The sequence below is a fragment of the Hibiscus syriacus genome, unplaced genomic scaffold, assembly GCF_006381635.1.
Source record: "Hibiscus syriacus cultivar Baekdansim isolate YM2019G1 unplaced genomic scaffold, ASM638163v2 tig00000340_pilon, whole genome shotgun sequence".
Taxonomy (NCBI): Eukaryota; Viridiplantae; Streptophyta; class Magnoliopsida; order Malvales; family Malvaceae; genus Hibiscus; species Hibiscus syriacus.
In genome coordinates, this window is record NW_024061783.1 from 1,045,126 (window position 1) to 1,063,962 (window position 18,837).

Sequence of the window (18,837 nt, forward strand, 5' to 3'; positions counted from 1 at the left end):
GCAAATAGTAGCTAGCGGTTCAACATTATTAATTTGGGTTTCTTTCTTTCTTGATATGTGATCGTCCCTCTCGATAATACGTCTTGGGCCGCAATCATTTTTATATTCGAATGACTCGATAGACTTCGAAATTTGAAACCCGAATACCGACTGTTTCAGAATCTATCTTTTTGAACGTTTTGAAAGCATGTAGAGGGAAACACCGATATCAACATCATCAACGGAGGTCAAAAGTGTGGACCCTCTCCACGTAGCCGTTATAACCTTTGTATCTTGCAACGGCTACAACACTCATTGTATATAGCATTTCAAATCCTTCACTTTCTTCAAGACTCCATAGCCAAAAACTCACCTTGGAAGATGACTTCCTCTAAGCTCAGAAGATCCTTTTCCTTCCCGAATCTCCTTCTTTCCTTCTTAAACTTCATTCTCTTCACCCTCTCTGCCGCCTCAGTTGCTCCCATTATCGTCCTTAAATGGCCACCGACGTCGCTCGGTTTCGCTTTCCTCATGGTCTCCTCCATTTCCCTTCTCTCCTCCTTTGTAGGTTTCTACTCTCAATTAACACGGTTCTGCTTCATAACCCACGTTTCTCTTCTCGTTGCCTCGTTGATCGGCCAAGTTCTCGGCATACTGTCATTGTTCACCAGAGAGAGATCGAGCATATCGATGCTGAAAACCACGGTGGACGTTAAAGAAGCGAAGCTGTTGGTGAGAGTGGAGTGCGGGGTTTTCATGGCGATGCTGGTGACGCAGTTGCTGGTTTTGGCGCTGACCTGCGCGGTGCATCATTGGTGGGTGAGGGAATACGAAGGGTTAGAAGCCGAGAGAGAGTCGACCGCGAAGAAACGGAGCAGGAGGTTGCAGAGAGTGCAAGAGGAATCGATGGCGAATGCGGCGAGGATCGCCGAGTTTAAAGCAAAGGAGTTCGACGAGAAGATGAAGAGCAACTATTGCCAGTGGGTGAAAACTGATTTTGAAGGCTGAGAGGATTACATGTAATTGTGTTGGTTTCTTGCTCCGGGCCACCGCTGTGGTGGCGCCATTGGAGTCGTTCTGGTTTTTAGAATTTGCTATTTCAAAATTAAGTGGTTAACGGTATCGTTGATGTTTTTTCGAATCAGATCGAATATAAGTTTTTATTTTAAAAATCGAGTCGAGTATAAATGAAACTTGTCTAAATCTTATTCAAAACGACTAATAAATGAAGAGATACTATGCTCCGATAGAGCTCAAATAGACCGACTCATGATCATCTCTAATTATATCTATTATCCTAAAAAGAAAAAAGAAAAATCATAAATAACATATTAGAGGTGTTCGAAATCGGATATCTAAAATATTAGGTATTTAGGGTTTTCAAGTACTAAAAATGTCATAATAGTATCTTGACCCATTAAGTTTAGGTACTCGTAAGTTAACCAATCGTAAAATTCGGATATTTGTATTTTCGGGTCATAGACACTTGATTTGTATTTATTAGTCTTTAAAGAATATTATTTTTTTCAAAATATTAACATAAAAATGTAAAAAATCTATGATACGTAATTTACAAATAAAAAATAAAATTACATAATTACATAATTAAAAGATAAAGTTTATTAAAATAAAATAAAAAATTAAATTAAATTTAAAATATTTTGAGATTAAAAGAAATAATTTAAAATTATTATTATAAAATAATTTAAGAAATTAATAATCTAGGATGTTACGATGAAATAATTTGAGAATTAAATATATAAAAATATAATATATATTTATATATAATCGAGTCTGAATTAATGGATATCCTATTAAAAGATATTTTGTGATTCGGGACACCCGAAAAATAATAGATAAGATATTCAACCCGTAAAATTTTTGTATTTTCATTATAAATATCGAATATTTTCGAAAAAAAAAACAGACCCGCCAATCAATTGGAGCCTTTATCTTAATGCCACATCACAATGCGTCCACGTGTCACAATCTCAACCCACATCACAAAATGTCGTCTTATCCACTCTTTGAATGGGCCCCACTGTTTCGCACTCAACGCGCGTCGCCGTCTTCGGTTTTCCTTTATTGGATTTTAGTATTATTTTTCACATTTTTTTACCCAATTTTCAAATAAACAAGGAAAACACCATATTATATATTTTCCGGGAAAGTTTAATTTTCCGGGAAAACCTTTTAGCTCTGCCGTGTCAACCGTCTCGGTTTACAGAACTGGATTCCTGACTTTCTCTAGTCATGGATCCATCCACCGCCGCAAACTTCAAAGACTCTCCCTTTCTCCCAACTTCAAAGACTCTCTATTCAGATACACATTGTGAATCTAACCTCTTGCAGGAACTTCTCAGGGTAATTTATGTATGCTTGTTTCCAAATTGTAAATGCCATGGATTTCTTTCATGCTTGTTCTTGGATGTTAAAGGTACAGTGGAGTTTTATTTAAGCATTAGCAACAAGCAATAGGGGCATTCGTAGCCCTCGGCCTGCTCAGCCTGGTGAGGGGTAATGTTAACGCATAGGTCATGAAACCAGTTACTACATAAGTCGCAACATATCCAATCCTCATGTGATTCACGTCCTCCGCATGCACCACATTCCTCATCATCCGATGATAACCTTTCTTTACCCTTTGCTCCCTTGCTCCTGCTGGAGGATCTACTGCATCCCTGTATAAACATCTGGTTTGACCCATCCATTAATAAGCCAACACATGATTTTTTTAGAGCACTAAGAATGTCCTACTTACAGCTTGTGCACTTGGGTTGAATCTCTTTCTGCTAGGGTTACGATCCGGTGGCTTTCCCTTTGCCTTTTCCTTTGCATTCCCACTGACAATATCAAACAACGTGGGGAGTTCATTGATCATCGTGAACAGACTATTCCTGCATCACATAAGTTCTAACTTGGTTACATATCTATCTGTTGGACACGAATACTCGAACAAAAACAAAGAATCTGAGAAACATAGCCGCGGAGAGCATCGGTATTGCCTATGTTATAATAAATTTCTGTTTGTGTTCGGTTTTTTTAGTGTCCACGAACATATTTGATAAGTGAACATGAACATGTTGGACAAATTACATTACTAGTCCTTAAGTTTTTTGGGTTTCACGATTTGAGCTCAAAAGTTTACCTCATATTCAATTTAAGCCTTACCTTCACAAAAGTTTATAAAAGAAAAATGAGAACTGGGTAGCTTATAAAAGAGTTTTTAAACAAGCTTGTTCATTCTGTTCGTGAATATGAACAACCAGAACGCACATTTATTCGCGTTCATTTGTTTATTAAATGAACATAAATATTTTGTTCATGCTCATTTATATAGGTTTAAACGAACATAAAACAATGATATATGAACGGTTTATCGAAGATAAAGGTGAGAGGGTGGGGGAGTTATACCTGTTAGCTTTACCGAAAATACGGACAGCACCAAGATGGAAAGCCACTGCTATGAGCCATGTATCACTTGCAACGGCAACAGAAAGCAACCAGTTATTTCCATCTCTTGGACAGTTAATACCTCTAAAAGGCTCCGGTATATCTGGAGGTACATCCTCAACAGGTGGCTTAACTTCCCATTTCCCATCTGGATGTCCATACAAGCACAGGTCCTCCTTCTTATCTGCAAAAACCAAGAAAAAAATAACACAGCATTGCCTCGTAAAGAAACCAAGGTGCAGTTTAACAAAGAGGATAAGTTTCTCTTACCAGGATCGCATTGCTTTTGAAATTCTTCAAAGTCTGCTCCAAGGAAAAGGAAAGAATGGGAATTAGAATGAGAAAAAGATTAATGGATGATAAAGGAAGGAAAAGATTAAAGAAAGAAGAGAGAGACCGGTGGTTAAGGCTTTTATCAAAGCTAGGCGTCGGCCTTGGAAGTCCCTGAAGACGGCGTACACTGCTGTGTCTTGTTCTTGAGCACTACTTCCCTCCATTTGTCTACAGATTGATTCACACCACTGATATTGCATTAATTTTTCTTTCTTGGAAAACAATGGAGAGTCATGAAATCCTGAACTATCTATCTATCTATATATGTATAGTGATAAGCAGTTCACAGGAACACTTGGCTTCGTGTGATCAGGTCCGGGTCGGGCAGCAGCTGGAGGACCGCTTCGAGACCAGTCTGGTTCTTGGACTAATGATTTCCTCATTAATATTGGTTGCTTTGTTTTAAGACACAAGTCTTTTTCTCTTTTTGAATGACAGAAAGAAACCCTTTACACACAGCTTTGTAATCCCGTGAGGTTCTTGAATGATTGAAAATGGGGAAATATTAGGATCCAGTCCCCACAAGAATGTAATCCCCTGCCATTACTGCTCAGGGGAGTTTATGCGTGCTTGTTTCCAAACTGAAAATTGTAAATGCCATGGATTTCTTTCATGCTTATTCTTTGATGTTAAAACTACAGTGGAATTTATTTGAGCATTAGCAACAATCAATCTTGTTTGGATTAATATGAGTATCAGATCTAGATATAGTTAATCTGTTTTAAGCTTTTCAATGTATTTGGACGACCCCCAAGATAAGTACGTGTACGTGACATTTTCCTTTATGCATCGACGATCAAGTCGGTCTTTCGACATTTTCAACAAATTAATGCAGAATAGGTTTGAGAATCCTCTTTCTGATCGACATGGGATTCACAGTCTGTTATGATTTTCATTCATGCATGGATAATCAACTCAGTCTTTGACATTTTGATCAGAGTTCTATGGGGGATTAACCTTAGTTATTATCTTCAAAAACAATGGTCGAAGCTAGTCAGAATCACTTGGCCTGCTTTCCCGGGTTGCTGCAATAGGGGCATTCGTATGTCGCCGCCTTCTCAGCCTCGTCGGGGGTAATATTTACGCATACGTCATGAAACCAGTTATTACAGAAGTCGCAGCATATCCAATCCTTATGTGATTCACGTCCTCTACATGCACCACATGCTTCATCCGAATCCGATGATACCCTTTCTTTACCCTTTTCTCTCTTGCTCCTGCTTGAGGATTTACTACCTCCCTGTGTGTACAAAATGCCAACAATCATCTACTTTTACTCATCCATTAATTAGCCAACACATGATCATTTTTTCAAAGCATTACAATGCCCTACTTACAGCTTGTGCACTTGGCTTGAATCTCTTTCTGCTGGGGTTACAATCCGATGGCTTTTCCTTCGCCTTGCCACTGACGATTTCATACAATGTAGGGAGAGCATTGATCATTGTGAAGAGACGACTCCTGCATCAGATGTAAGGTCTATCTTGGTCACATATATATGTGTTGGACACCGATACACTCGAAGAATAACGAAGAATCTGAGCAACATAGCGGCAGAAGTTATACCTGTCAGCTTTACTGAAAGGATTACCACCATGACAGAAAGCCACTTCTAGTAGCCATGAATCACTTGCAGCGGCAACAGAAAGCAACCATTCATTTCCAGACTTCTTATCTCTATTAGAGTTAATACCTAATAAAGGCTCCGGTTCATCTGAAGGTACCAGCTCAACAGGTGGCTTAACTTCCCATTTCCCATTTGGAAGTCCATACAAGCAGAGGTCCTCCTTGTTATCTGGAAATAAACCAAGAAAAAGAATACAGCGTTGCCTTGTAAAGAAAGCAAGGTGCAGTTTAACTTCATAACCAAGAATCATTTATGCGCCAAGAAAGAGAAGAAGCTCTTACTAGGATCACATTGCTTATGAAATTCATTAAAATCTACGCCAAGACAAACGAAAGAATGAGGAAAAGATTAATTGATTATGAAGAAAGGGAAAGATTAAAGGAAGAAGAGAGAGACCGGTGGTTAAGGCTTTGATCAAAGCTTGACGGCGGCCTTGGAAGTCCTTAAAGATGGCGTCCAATCTTCTGGTGTTGTGTTGTTCTTCAGTATTAGTTCCCTCCATTTACCTACAGATTGATTCACACCAGTGATATAGAAGAAATGTGTATTACGTGTAATTTTTATTTCTTTATAAACAATGGAGAGACATGAAATCCTTCGATATATATATATATATATATATGTATATATATAAACAGAACATGTTACAAATAATACAATCCAAACATTATTACACTGAAACAGCCTATAGTTTCCAATTATTTAAGCACCTCATAACAACAGCTCCCAGTTTCCCTTCATTAATGGCTTCACAGACCTTCTCTATATCCTCTCCTGGACTCACCTTCTTTTCACCAACAAGAAGCTCAGTTCCCACTTCCTTCCTCACAAATCCATATATCGGATAAGTCCTGCATTTCTCGATCTGATTAGCAACCTCGAATTCTCCATTGCCGAATTTTGCTCTTGCTTTCGGTAACTCTTCCTCGAGTTTCGCCTTCAATTCCTCGACGAAAACCGGGATCCTTTTGAATATCGAAAACCCTTCTTCGTCGCCCTTTTTATCTTTTAGTGCCCTTTCGACAAGTACTTCTCGAAGCTTAGGCAAAAGGGTGTACGAAGGGTTCATCGGGTCATCGAGATAGGAGAAAACCGGTTGGTGTTCGATGACCTGCAAGAGTTCTTTCTCGCAGAAACGTGATTGGAGCAGTGATCCATCTTCTGCAAGGTAGAGTGTTTTCTTTACTACTTGGAGAAGTATTTTTTTCACTGTTTCTCTCATGTTTTCCTCCAAATGTCGCAAATCAATAGCCTGGCAAAGTGCCACCATGAATGTTGAGGACATCAGCTTGAGTATTTCAATGGCTTCTGCACTTTTTCTAGCCGAGATAAGGCCGAGGGAGTTGACATCTTGGTTGTGTTGTTCGGCGCTTTGCACATGCGTCGTGACGGGATTCGCGAGGTATTGTAGCTCGGAGCAGTATGCAGCCATGGCAATCTCTGCGCCTTTGAATCCGTAGTCCAAGCTTGGATTAGTTCCTCCGCTCAAGTTCGACGGCAAACCGTTGTTGTAGTAATCGCAAACGAGTTCGGAGAATTGAGCAAACATGAGCTTCCCGATGCCTGCGATTGCGATTCGGAGATTGTCCATGGAGACACCTATAGGCGTCCCCTGGAAATTCCCACCGTGGAGAGCGATGTCACGATCGACATCGATCAACGGATTATCGTTAACGGAATTGATCTCCCTCTCGATCGAATGCGTCGCTTGTCGAATTACTTCGACTTGAGGTCCAAGCCATTGAGGAGAGGTTCTAATTGCATACCTGTCTTGTTTAGGCTTAGTAAGAGGGTCTTTCTCATGCCTGATCTTAGCTTCTTTCATGTAATCACTTCCGTCTAAAAGAAACTTCATGATCGCAGCCGATTCGATCTGGCCGGGATGGTGCTTGAGCTCATGCGTTAAGGGATCGGTGAACTCCGGCTTGCCGTGCATAACTTCGCAAAACAAAGCCGAGAGAATCACCGAAAGGAGAGCCAAAAGATTGGCATCGAAACAAACCGTGGCAGCAACAGCAGAACCAACGGCGGTTCCGTTCACAAGAGCTAAACCTTCCTTTGCTTGGAGCTCGAAAGGACCATTAATTCCAGCTCTTTTCAAAGCCTCGACACCGTCGATCTCTCCTCCGTCAGCAGTGACGACCTTGGAGTTTCGTCTCCCTGTTAACAACCCTGCAATGTATGATAACGGGACGAGATCACCGGACGCGGTGATCGTCCCTCTGAGCGGCAGTTTCGGGATCAAATTCCGATTCATGAGTTCCGTCATGGCTTCGAGTATCTCCCACCGGATACCGGAATAGCCTTGCATGAGCGTGTTGGCACGAACGAGCATAGCCGCCTTGGAATAACTGGTCGGAAGATATTCTTTCCCGATCACACCGGCGTTCAAGAATCTTATAAGCTCCGTCTGGAGGTCGGAAGTCTTCGTGGTACGTCTATGAGACGTAGCACCAAAACCAGTGGTGACTCCATAAATGTCAATCCCACGAGAGACTCTGTCGCTAACCCAATCAGCACTCTTCGCCACCCTGTCACGAGCAGCCGCCTCATCAAGCGAAACCACCACTTCGTTCCTTCTCGAAACCGCCGTGACCTCAGCCACCGTAAGGGTAGTCCCCTGAATTCCAACAACTTTCGCCTCCGCAAACTGCGACACCATTCGGCTAACCTCGTCGACATAAGAGCACCGGAGGGCATCAGCAGCCTTTTGCCAGTGCAAATGAGTTAAGACAGAGCAACCATTCTCGGAAACATCGAATTCACCAGTTGCCATTGCAAGAGAAAGAAGAAAGACAACAAGGGTACGTGAAGAATATGGAAGAAGGGAGATTGAGAGGTAGTTTTTAGGACTTGGAAGTGGTGAGTTCTGATAGAGAAAGCAATGGGTGAGGAGTATTTATAGTGGTGTGTGTGAGGGTGAAGTGTTTGTTAAGTGGGAAAGGGCTGCGGTTGGTCAAGTCCTTTAAAAGTAAGCCACCCTCATTTTGACTGGTCTCAGATGCTGTTTCAGGGAAACTGAGTGGAAAGATACTTGGGCTTTTCTTTCTTTCAAAGAAACAAGTCTTAGTTGTTGAATGGAAAAATGTGTACAATATTAAAATTCCACCTTACTATTATTTCTAAATAATCACTTTTTGGCATGGTTTTCAGAATCGGATCGATTAGCGAATCGGTCATATTATCGGTTCATTGGTTCAATCGGTCGAATCGATTCGATCGGTCAGAAGAATCGGACGACGTCATAATTATTTAAAAAATTAAATAAAAAATACCAAAATGATTTAATAAAAAATAATTTTTTATATTAGAATTCATATTCAAAGCAAGTCATAACATATACAAGTTAAAAACCATAAAATCAAGTGAAACAAAATGATTCAAATTAACTACAACATAATATTTAAGGTAAAACATATTAAATAATAAATATAATTATATAACTATAATTAAAAAATAAATTTGAGGTTAAAAAAATCATAACAAAATGATATTGTTTGGTTTAATTTTTTTTTAAAACAATCCCACATGACTAAGAAACATAGAAGAGCATCCCAAAAGTTTAAAGAGTAAAAATATGAGAACAAAACAATCTCACATTGCTAAGAAACATAGAAGCGCATCACAACTAACTTCTATAAATAATAGAGGTAATTTGGCATTCAAAATCATGGAGTCTTTTGGTGAGCATTGAGTGAACTATTCTTTCACTTCAATCAAGCTCGAATTTTAGGCTTCAATCGAGCTTCTAATTTTTTTTTGAGTTCAAGTCTTTTTGAGTTCAAGTTTCAATATTATATTTCGAGTTTGAGTTGAACTTAATAATTTTTAGCTTGTGAGTTTGAGTTGAGTTGAGCTTACTTTTAAAGTTTTCAAGTTCGAGTCGAGCTCAGCAATATTCGAGCTCACCAATATTATATTTCAATATTAATTTTTTTTTTAAAAACAAAAATCCCGGTTTTTTCCGGTTTTCAGCCGGTCTGGTTCGAACGGTTCAGCGATTCTGGTCGGTTCACTAATAGCGGTTCAACCGGTTTAGATTGAACCGGACAAAGCAACGGTTTCTGGTTGAACCGGCCGGTCCGATCCGATTTTCAAAAACAGAGCTTTTTGGTATATTTTAATATTGAAATTTTATTTTTTTTCAAAATAATACTCAACACATTTTTATTTCATTTTAGTATTCATCGTTAAAAGCTTAACGGACGGATTGACGTGACATAATTTCGGTAGAAAAACAACCAATCCGAAATGTGGACCACAAGAGAATAACGAGTCGACCAACATAGTTCGGTTTCATACCCATTGGACGGTAGACCATGGAAATAGAAGGATAAAATGCTCGAAGAGTTCATGTTGATTAGGGAAGATTGAGGTGTTTTCGATGAAAATGAGGTCGGAATCGTGTTCAGGGGTCGAAAAGGTGCGAGCTGGAAAGTTTACTCTTCATCAATCGTCGAAGAATACGACGGCCAACAACTTTAGCGATCAACGAGCCCATCCGTTAAGTTTTTAATAGCGGGTACTAAAATGAAACTAAAACTAAACATTATGTATGATTTTGAAAAAATTAAAAATTTAAGTACTAAAACGTACTAAAATTAATAGTTTGTGTACTACCCTAGTAATTACTATTCGGATATTATTGTAAAAAAGTTATATTAATAATTAAATTATCTTTTGTTAACCAACTCTTTTTGGTTTTCTTGATGTAGTAAGTAGAGGTGAAAATAAAGGGGAAACTGTTTACAAGTGAGGACTATTTTTTTATTTATTAATAAGTGAGGACTATTTTTTTTATTTATTAATAAGTGAGGACTAAATTGAATATTAAAGAGTTCATGGTAGTGAGGAATTGACCATTGACCTTATGGAAAATGCGTTCCGCAGTTGGTACAAGTACATGAACGACAGCTTTTATTCGGACCATATTGACCCACGTGGACATGGGTCATTTTTTTTAGTTCATACGTATACCCACCATCCATTAGCTAACATTAGCTTATTCCTTATGTATTTTTTATACCCACCGTCCCTAAACTTTAAAGTATTCTAATTTCATCCCTAAACTATAATTATCATTTTAAATTAGTCTTCAAAATTTTAAACAATTTAATTTCATCTCCAGATTATGACTTTCATTCTAAATTGGTATCCAAACTTTTTGAGCATTCCAATTTCATCCAAAACTATATCGATATACTAATCACGTACCTTATTAATAAAATCGTTAGGCCAAGTTATATGATTGTATGTTTGAAAAAAATAAAATTTAAGTTAAATTATGGTTAAAACTAATTACATATATATTTGGATGAGTTTAGGGATGAAATTGGAATATTTAAAAGTTTGAGGACTAATTTAGAAAGAGGATCATAGTTTGGGGATAAATTAGAATGTTCAAAAGTCTAATGATTAATTTAGAACGAAAGTCATAATTTTGAGATGAAATTGAAACATTCAAAAGTTTAAGGACTAATTTAAAATAAGAGTAATAGTTTAGGGTGTAATTAACTCTAAAAATAAATTATATATATTTACATAATTGAGTCGAGTATAAGTTTTAATATAAAAATATATATCGGATTTCGGGTTGATAAAGATACTCTTACAATGGGTCGGGTCAACTTCAAATGGAGATGTATATTTCTCGGGTCAAATTTTGAGTGAGAAAAAAAATTCGATCCGATCTCTAGCTACGAGCCATTAATCTTTAAGTGTTGGATGAGTAGGGTCAGACATTTTCACCAAATTAATGACGAAAAGGTTTCGGAATCCTCTTTCTGGTATTAACAAAGCTAAAAACGAAGAACACAATTCAGGCCACCAATGTTCAGCCAACAGGGCAGCACCCTCAACACTAATAAACTTCCCTCAGAAAATCATACTGGCATTGATATGTATACGGTCCTTAACATGATGCATGTGTTGGTTTCTTGTGGTTGCAAAAGGGGCATTTTTACACCTCCTCGGCCGATAATTTTCCTTTACCCTTTGCTTGCTCGGTGGTGCCGCTCGAGGATTGAGCAGATCCGGACCCTCCCTGTGTAAATGGCAACGAACATGTTCAAAGTCTAACCCTAATCATCCAACAGTTAAGGATCATGCACAATGTCCTACTTACAGCTTGATCAGTTGATTCGGATCTCTTGGTGCTTGGATTATCAGAATCTGATGACTTAACCACAATTTCATGCAATGTAGGGAGATTATTCATCATCTTGAACAGACGATCCCTGCATCAAAAGATATTGACGATTCCCAGCAGCATAAATAAACCAGTGGAAGTAGTAATAGCTAGTAAGCAATACCTTTGAGCTCCATTAAAAGAACGCTCAGAAGCAAGAAAGAAAGCCACAGCTAGTAACCATGAATCACATGCAGCAGCAACTTTACGCATGCATGGATATTTATCCAACAAATCTCTGCGAATGTGGAAACCCCATGTAGGGTTTGGTATCACTGGAGGTTTATGGGCAGCCAGTTCAGCTTCCCATCGTCCATCTTCAAGTCTAAACAAGCAAAGGTCGACGCCCTTCACTGGACAAGAAACCCAAACTCAGAAAACAGTTATCATAGGGTAACAAAGAGAAGAAGATATTACCAGGATCGCATTGCTTATAGAATTCTTCAGAGTCTGCTCCAAGAAAAAGGAAAGAATGGGAATTAGAATGAGAAAAAGATTAATGGAGGATAAAGGAAGGAAAAGATTAAAGCAAGAAGAGAGAGACCGGTGATTAAGGCTTTCACCAAAGCTTCATGGCGGCCTTGGAAATCCCGAAAGACGGCGTCCGCTTCTGTGGTGTTGCCTTGTTCTTGAGCATTACTTCCCTCCATTTATCTGCAGATTGATTCACACCACTGATATAGGAGAAATATGTATTGCAGTAATTTTTCTTTCTTGGAAAACAATGGAGACTCGTGAAATCCTGATATATAGTGGAAAAAAAAACAGTTGGCGGGAACAGTTGGCTGACTCGAGTGTGATTTGGCTGACTCAGTCTGGTTCTTGGACTAGTGATTTCATCATTAATATTGGGCGAACTGGTGGTTAAAAGTTAAATATGTCACGAGGTAGTTTAAACCATACCGATTATTCCTCTATTGACTTTGAATTATATTTAGATAATCAACACTTAAATACAAGAAAATGTTAATGACTTGCAATCGATTTCCTTTGTTATTGCTTGTTCTAAGCTCCGTGTGGCTCGTCTCCTCCTAACATAGACATCGGCCTACTCGAACGACGATTTCATCTTTATTTCCGATCAATGAAATAACACTAATGGAAGACAAGGGAGACAACAGATGCTTTTAAGTAAAGTTTTCTGCAACAAAAAGAAAAAAGAACACCAAAGAAGCAAATAGAAGGCTCATCGGTCTACAACTGCAAAATGGAGTCCACAAGATCAGACAGAGGTGCAAGTTCTCCATTGTCAATCAACCGAAATTCCTGCTTAAAATGACAATGTTTCAGATATGGAGGTCCCTCATAATCATTACCATAAGCACATGGGACTTTGAGAAAGAAAGAAAAAAAAACTTACCCAAGTAAACAGAACAAAATGCTTAAAGCAAGTATTCAAATGAGCTTCCTCTTTAAGGCTCATAATCTCCTGAAAATGTGAGTGGTAAATGTGTGCATATACTCTGAACAATCTCTTAATATCGCCTTCACGACATCTCGAAAATTCGGTGGAAATGGTGCCTCTCTATTCAATTACACTTCTCATCAACAATGGCAATAGCTTCCATTTTTTAGTTCATAACATGATTACATGATAGTATACTGAATTACTAACCTGGTTTTTGTGGGAAAATTGCTTCATGATCCAGCTGAGCTTCAATCCAGTCCATTAGATACTCAACATATTTAGGAGCAGATACCTATATAGGCTTCTTTACTGTAACCCCATCAGCCCAACGATACTCGTATCTGCCGACATCGATCGTCATCGATGTGCCTTTGGAGCTGAGCACCCTGCAAATGCATTTTCATGGAGAATTGCTGAATCTCAACTTTGTATAAACATTAAATCTGAAAAAACAGAACAAGGGACGCAGCACTTGAACCTTGCTCCCTGATGGAGCATTCTTCTTTGGCCTAAATGTCTTCTGGTTTCTGCATAATGTAAAAAAGATTTGGAACAAACACTGAATCTAAAAACTTCGGGGGGCAAAATGAGATTTGGGCTATTGAAATTGTGCGAACCTGCTACCGAGGCCGAAGAGACTCGTGGAAAATGACCAACTCTTGGCGTTTCTAGCTGTGTATACAAATGGAAGAATCAGAGGATAAAGAAAACAAGAAATCCGTATATGCTGTATTTTGGATTTGCATTTTAATTCCGTAATTAAGTTGGATTGGATTGGCTCATTCAATTGCTTGACAGATAAGTCTCCCGATCACTACCGAGCCTAGCTGTTAAGAGTCCATGGCGTCGAGGTGATCGATTCCCGGTGAAATTCTGATAGCTACTCTATCTGCACCGATGGCTTCAGCTACTGCTCGAACGATTTACATCAAGAATCAAGTTCACTCAAGTTTCTCAACTAATGCTCTATATGCATGGTGAATAACAATTGTGAATGAACGATATAGGAGAAATATGAAATCCTGAACTATATATTATACCTGTCACCTTTAGTGAAAGTAAAATTTGATCTCCTTCTAGTTTGATCTCTACAGTTAATTATCCAATGAAACTGAATTCAAAATACGTTCTTCTTTATAAAAGAATATTTCTCATCGTTAGAATTTTTTAATAGACACCTCAAAACTCATGTTTCAAACCTAATGATTAAGTGACTAGAAAAAAATAAATACGCAAAGTTTAGTGATTAAATAAAAAAAATTATAATCGGGTGACCAAATGAAAAACATGTGAAAAGATGTATATACAATATGCATCCATCTTTACATAGTTACCGTATGTATTTAAATTCTTGTTTAACCATTAACGACACATATACTACTTTGTAACCACCTTAGCTTAATAAAAAAATTACAGGGAATATTAGATGTTGATGTCCCCGATATAATTCTTTTATTTATTTTTTACTTAAAAATATTATAAAAAATATCATAATTTGAAAGAAAAAAAAGTTAATATTAAAATAAAATTTTGATAAAAAAAAAGACTAAACTTACTATCATATATCAATTACAATATTTATTACATCTTCTTAGTGTTGAAATTTTAACTTGTAAGATAATATTTTAACAAATAAGTATAAATTTATATATTTGTGATTTGTTTTCATAATAATTTATAAAGTAAATGCATACATATTTTGTATAGAGAATAACAATTTTAATTTAATAAAATATATAAATTTATATAAACAAACCAAAAATTTAAAGAGGAGAAGTATCAAATATCTTAATGGAAAATTTAATTTAAAAAAGAATTAGAAAGAAAATTTTGATTTTGATGCAGCTTCAAAAGAACATGGACGAAAATTTGCGATCCAAAAGCTTTGCATGCCACACCAGTGAGTCACCTCCTCAGGAAATCTGAAATCAGGAACCCATCAATAAGGGAGATGTTAGAAATTTATAATCCAAAAATAACTAAAATAATAATTTTAACGTAAAATAAAACACGTGTAAAAAAGAGAAATTTAATGTAGTTCGGTTGTGTTTACTTACACGATGAAAGAAACTATAATCATCTATAAACGTAGAGGTCGAAGAGTACAAGTACATAATATCATATCGTTATGTATCCAAAAAACCAGTATATATCAAAACTCGATGTATCTCAAAACACTCTTCCAATATCATTCGAAACTATCTCTACAACGTAAACCTCAAAAACTGCAGAAACCACAAAAGGATTATATCTCTTCAAATAATTCTTATATATTCTAAATTATAAGACAAACTCCTCGTTTAGAATTACATCAAGTAATTTTCAACATGTAGAATTGTAACAAAATTCAATGTGATTTTTAATTAAAATTTGAGTCAATATCTAACTAGAGACAAAAATGGCGAGACGAGGGGAAGTAAGTAATCACATACTTTGCAGGTAAGAAAACGAAATATGCGTGTCATAAAGAGAAAATGATGAAGGAATGAAGCACAGTTCAATAGCTGTGAAATGCTCCAGTTGGATGTAATCTTAAAACAATGCAAACCAGTGCCATGACATTAGAAGATTATGACAGTAACATATATTCTCCCGAACTTTTCAACAAGACAGAAACTAGGTTGCAAACAAGGTGGCTGCAAGGCTTGGGGGATAAGCAAGGATTAGGCAAAGAAGTATGATGCAACCTTATGATCCTACCAAATATCATCCGGTGACAATTCATTTGGGAAAAAAGGTGAATTACCGTGTCCGTTTTGCGACGATTCAGTTTCCTTTTTCTTTGGCAGATGTTGTTCCAAAAACTGCTTGATTGTTTTCCAGTATAGGTCACCTTCAACCAACCAAGTGTCCATGTGCATGCCAGTAGGGAATTCGACAAATTGACATCGCCTGTTACGAGCTGCTGCTTTAGCATACAGCATTTGCATATGGGATGGGGGAATCATCTCGTCTTGTAAACCGGAAAGAAAAAGGACAGGCTGCTTAACCTGAAGATGTTAAGTTCAAAATAGAAGAAAGTTATGTCAACTAGTAAAGTGACTTTGAGGGCATACACAAGAAAAAACAAGCATCATCTTCCTGTCCTAGTTCAAGAAGTTTCTTGAAGGCGAACTAATTTTAATCATAAGCATGTCTACAACCAATGAACAATAAATTGATTGTAAGCAAACGAAAAAATGTGTAAACAGTTGCTTATCAATCGAAAGAACTTGTTTCCTTCACAAATTAGAAACAGCTTGCCTTAAATGCAAAGGACCATGCGACAGAGTGCTAACAGTTTATCTACATGCATGTCACTAATATAGTTTAAAAGTTTAGTCAAGCTAAAGTTCCAACCAACATGTAACTACCTGGCCAATGGCATCAATGGTACACCATGGAGAGCGAACAAGAAAATTAAGAATTTTAGGACCTTTTGTACCAGGGCCTCCAAGAAACCACTTCAGGAGAGGGAATAAAACTCCCGCCATGTCCAGAATAGATGTGAAAGTGTTTTCTAGTATCAGTGCAGCAACCTGAAATTTAAAGGCAAATCAAGAAACGACATGCCAAATATGACTCAAAAGGATAAAGATATCTAGAAAAGCAGAATAAAAAAGTCTCATGCCATACCTACTTTAACAAGAATGACTCATTTAAGAGAACCAATATCTCTAGTAACACCACTATATTGCCCAAAAAAAGTATCATTCAATGTATCATGCTCAAATGCCTTCCATTTTAGGTCGTCAATATAGTACTAGTGCTCATACCTAAGTGGGCTGTTGATCTATTTTCATTCCACTCCCCATCATGATGTAAATTCCCTTCTTTCCAAACCACAGTCTAAGGCTTATTTCATTAGCATGGTTAGAGCTTTTGACTAACTAAAGTCAAACTAGATCATATATTTGTCCCACTCGTGCACTGATGTAAATCTACACTGCAAGTAATTCAACAAGCTTTACAAGTAATTACAATATTTCCACATTATTGATACATGTTGAAGCAGACAAGTATAACATCTTCAACCAATGTGTTGTTCATTTGTTTCAGCATGAATATGAACCATGCAATTACAATATGCTGGTTTTTATTTTAAATATTCTCAATTCACAGGAAGAGAGAGATTTAAATGGAAAAACCACCAGAGGGATACCTTATCATTGTTGTTTTTGGTGAGTGCAGCTCCCACAGCCCCCCCAAGTGATCTTCCAAAGACTACTATTTTATCTGTGTCAATATCAGTTCGCTGAGAGAGATGATCCAATGCAGCCTGATTGAGAAAGAGAAAAGAAGGAAATAAAGAAATAGTTAAGATTGATGGCATATTAAGGTATCTTTTTTCAATAAAATAGAATAGAACAGAGACAGAACCTGAGCATCATTAATAATTCCAAGTTGAGAAGGATAACCATCACTCGCTCCATAACTGTTTAACCAATTAAGATTCATTAAACAGATGAGTGGTATATTAAGGGGAATCATGGTCATACATATGAAAGCTAAAAAAGAGAAGCATTCATAAGATATTTAAGACTCGCACCCTCGATATGAAAGCATGAAGACATTGCACTGTAACCTCTGTAACATCACGCGAATCATTTCCAGACGGTGAGCAATATCTGCAGACCAGTGGTCAAGGCTGAGCAAGAGGAAAAATAAACCACCAACTGAATCCAATAAAAAGAAGATTATAATACAATTATAAAATGAAATATCAATGAAAAAGAAAGGATACTTCCAGCGTTCTCTTGAAAAAACAGGAGGGTTGGACCTGCAAAACGAGCATGAGTAATTTCTAAGCATTGAAATGGCAAGTCGTCATTCTCATTTTCTTCTAACAATTTTCAAGTTTTTACTGCAAATTTTCAACAACGTGTAATAGCTAAACCAAGTGCTTAACTTAGAGAGTAGCAAATAGCAATCGGCCAAACAAATCTTAAGCCAACAAAAACCACCACTAGCTAAAAAGGTCTTCATACCACAAAAACGAACCACGATCCCCCTAAGGAGAACAAATACCACTAAAATCTCTATAATTCAATTAAAACGTATAACGCAAATACGCAATCCTCGTAGAAAAGGCTAAAATGAAGCGGATCAGGACTCAGAGTGACCTCGGCAATCAGGGAAGAGCTTGATGAACCAAGAATGGAGTCGGACTCCGTCGGACGACCGGAGCCAAACGTCCTCGTAGATGAGCCGGAGACGTGCCGGCGTGATCGGGTAAGATTTGGTTAGACCCGGCAAAACCGGAATGTAAACGAGCTTCTCTTGGAACGCCACCAGCAATGCCAGCCCTGCCACCAGTATCCCTCCTATTCCGTACAAAATTAAGCTCATGTAAGACTCCATTATCTTCTTCCTGTTCGTCAGTCTCGTAACTTTTCTTTTTCTTCAGCTTCCTCTGGAGATTGTTTCCGTTGTATAGATTTGTATAAAATTAATATTTACTAATTAAAAAATGACATTAATATTATGGGTAAGATACGCCTTAGATCATTCATTTCTAAAAATTATAATTTAATCACATAATTAATATATTATTACAAATAAACCATTCAATTAAAATAGGAGAAATTACACATTTAGTACCTAAACTATCATTTTTTCCATTTTGATGCCTCAACTTTATTTATTTATTTCTCAAATCATACCTAACGTTTAGTTTAGGTTTTATTTTGTTATTCCACCGTTAATAACTTAATAGTGATAAGTTAGTGATTCTGTTAAGTTTTCAACAGTGGGGTATCAAAATGAAACATAAACTAGACGTTAGGTTTGATATGATTTGAAAAAAAAAGTTTAGGTACCGAAATGAAACAAAAGTGATAGTTTAGGTATTAAACATGGAATTTATCCATT

At 37.3% G+C, this 18,837-nt stretch overlaps 6 protein-coding genes and 1 pseudogene across 6 annotated transcripts; 1 reads left to right on the plus strand and 6 right to left on the minus strand.

The window, feature by feature from the left end:
- Window positions 1-54: 54 nt before the first annotated feature.
- Window positions 55-988, plus strand: LOC120201278. The gene has a single exon (XM_039201922.1). It carries the CDS (start codon window positions 361-363, stop codon window positions 985-987), a length of 627 nt encoding a protein of 208 aa, XP_039057853.1. The 5' UTR covers window positions 55-360; the 3' UTR covers window position 988.
- Window positions 989-2,429: 1,441 nt separating this feature from the next.
- Window positions 2,430-3,929, minus strand: LOC120182284 (PHD finger protein ALFIN-LIKE 3-like). Its single transcript, XM_039187307.1, has 5 exons — window positions 3,830-3,929; window positions 3,703-3,735; window positions 3,394-3,616; window positions 2,741-2,876; window positions 2,430-2,660 (listed from the first exon to the last, which is right to left on the minus strand). Exons 1-5 carry the CDS (start codon window positions 3,927-3,929, stop codon window positions 2,430-2,432), a joined length of 723 nt encoding a protein of 240 aa, XP_039043238.1.
- Window positions 3,930-4,765: 836 nt separating this feature from the next.
- Window positions 4,766-5,210, minus strand: LOC120182373 (PHD finger protein ALFIN-LIKE 5-like). Its single transcript, XM_039187389.1, has 2 exons — window positions 5,103-5,210; window positions 4,766-5,005 (listed from the first exon to the last, which is right to left on the minus strand). The coding sequence occupies exons 1-2, from the start codon at window positions 5,208-5,210 to the stop codon at window positions 4,766-4,768; spliced, it is 348 nt and encodes a 115-aa protein (XP_039043320.1).
- Window positions 5,211-6,036: 826 nt separating this feature from the next.
- Window positions 6,037-8,243, minus strand: LOC120201311 (phenylalanine ammonia-lyase-like). The gene has a single exon (XM_039201949.1). The coding sequence runs from the start codon at window positions 8,166-8,168 to the stop codon at window positions 6,078-6,080; it is 2,091 nt and encodes a 696-aa protein (XP_039057880.1). The 5' UTR covers window positions 8,169-8,243; the 3' UTR covers window positions 6,037-6,077.
- Window positions 8,244-11,351: 3,108 nt separating this feature from the next.
- Window positions 11,352-12,229, minus strand: LOC120182466 (PHD finger protein ALFIN-LIKE 3-like). Its single transcript, XM_039187469.1, has 5 exons — window positions 12,124-12,229; window positions 11,997-12,029; window positions 11,704-11,932; window positions 11,517-11,628; window positions 11,352-11,435 (listed from the first exon to the last, which is right to left on the minus strand). Exons 1-5 carry the CDS (start codon window positions 12,227-12,229, stop codon window positions 11,352-11,354), a joined length of 564 nt encoding a protein of 187 aa, XP_039043400.1.
- Window positions 12,230-12,765: 536 nt separating this feature from the next.
- Window positions 12,766-14,307, minus strand: LOC120182564 (annotated as a pseudogene).
- Window positions 14,308-15,683: 1,376 nt separating this feature from the next.
- LOC120193583 (alpha/beta hydrolase domain-containing protein WAV2-like) lies at window positions 15,684-18,366 on the minus strand. Its single transcript, XM_039196070.1, has 7 exons — window positions 18,090-18,366; window positions 17,711-17,746; window positions 17,516-17,594; window positions 17,347-17,401; window positions 17,129-17,245; window positions 16,341-16,505; window positions 15,684-15,977 (listed from the first exon to the last, which is right to left on the minus strand). The coding sequence occupies exons 1-7, from the start codon at window positions 18,325-18,327 to the stop codon at window positions 15,684-15,686; spliced, it is 984 nt and encodes a 327-aa protein (XP_039052001.1). The 5' UTR covers window positions 18,328-18,366.
- Window positions 18,367-18,837: the final 471 nt, after the last annotated feature.

What these genes read in the sequence shown, in the direction of transcription:
- LOC120201278 (XM_039201922.1), top strand. Translation starts at nt 361, where the DNA reads ATGACTTCCTCTAAGCTCAGAAGATCCTTTTCCTTCCCGAATCTCCTT.
- LOC120182284 (XM_039187307.1), bottom strand. Translation starts at nt 3,929, where the DNA reads ATGGAGGGAAGTAGTGCTCAAGAACAAGACACAGCAGTGTACGCCGTC. An exon ending in GATAAAAGCCTTAACCACCG is followed by an intron (nt 3,736 to 3,829) that starts GTCTCTCTCTTC and finishes TCCTTGGAGCAG; the next exon opens with ACTTTGAAGAATTTCAAAAG. An exon ending in ATTTTCGGTAAAGCTAACAG is followed by an intron (nt 2,877 to 3,393) that starts GTATAACTCCCC and finishes TATGTGATGCAG; the next exon opens with GAATAGTCTGTTCACGATGA.
- LOC120182373 (XM_039187389.1), bottom strand. Translation starts at nt 5,210, where the DNA reads ATGATCAATGCTCTCCCTACATTGTATGAAATCGTCAGTGGCAAGGCG. An exon ending in TCAAGCCAAGTGCACAAGCT is followed by an intron (nt 5,006 to 5,102) that starts GTAAGTAGGGCA and finishes TTGTACACACAG; the next exon opens with GGAGGTAGTAAATCCTCAAG.
- LOC120201311 (XM_039201949.1), bottom strand. Translation starts at nt 8,168, where the DNA reads ATGGCAACTGGTGAATTCGATGTTTCCGAGAATGGTTGCTCTGTCTTA.
- LOC120182466 (XM_039187469.1), bottom strand. Translation starts at nt 12,229, where the DNA reads ATGGAGGGAAGTAATGCTCAAGAACAAGGCAACACCACAGAAGCGGAC. An exon ending in GGTGAAAGCCTTAATCACCG is followed by an intron (nt 12,030 to 12,123) that starts GTCTCTCTCTTC and finishes TTCTTGGAGCAG; the next exon opens with ACTCTGAAGAATTCTATAAG. An exon ending in TCTTTTAATGGAGCTCAAAG is followed by an intron (nt 11,629 to 11,703) that starts GTATTGCTTACT and finishes CTTTTGATGCAG; the next exon opens with GGATCGTCTGTTCAAGATGA.
- LOC120193583 (XM_039196070.1), bottom strand. Translation starts at nt 18,327, where the DNA reads ATGGAGTCTTACATGAGCTTAATTTTGTACGGAATAGGAGGGATACTG. An exon ending in GCTCTTCCCTGATTGCCGAG is followed by an intron (nt 17,747 to 18,089) that starts GTCACTCTGAGT and finishes CTCGTTTTGCAG; the next exon opens with GTCCAACCCTCCTGTTTTTT. An exon ending in GAATTATTAATGATGCTCAG is followed by an intron (nt 17,246 to 17,346) that starts GTTCTGTCTCTG and finishes TTTCTCAATCAG; the next exon opens with GCTGCATTGGATCATCTCTC.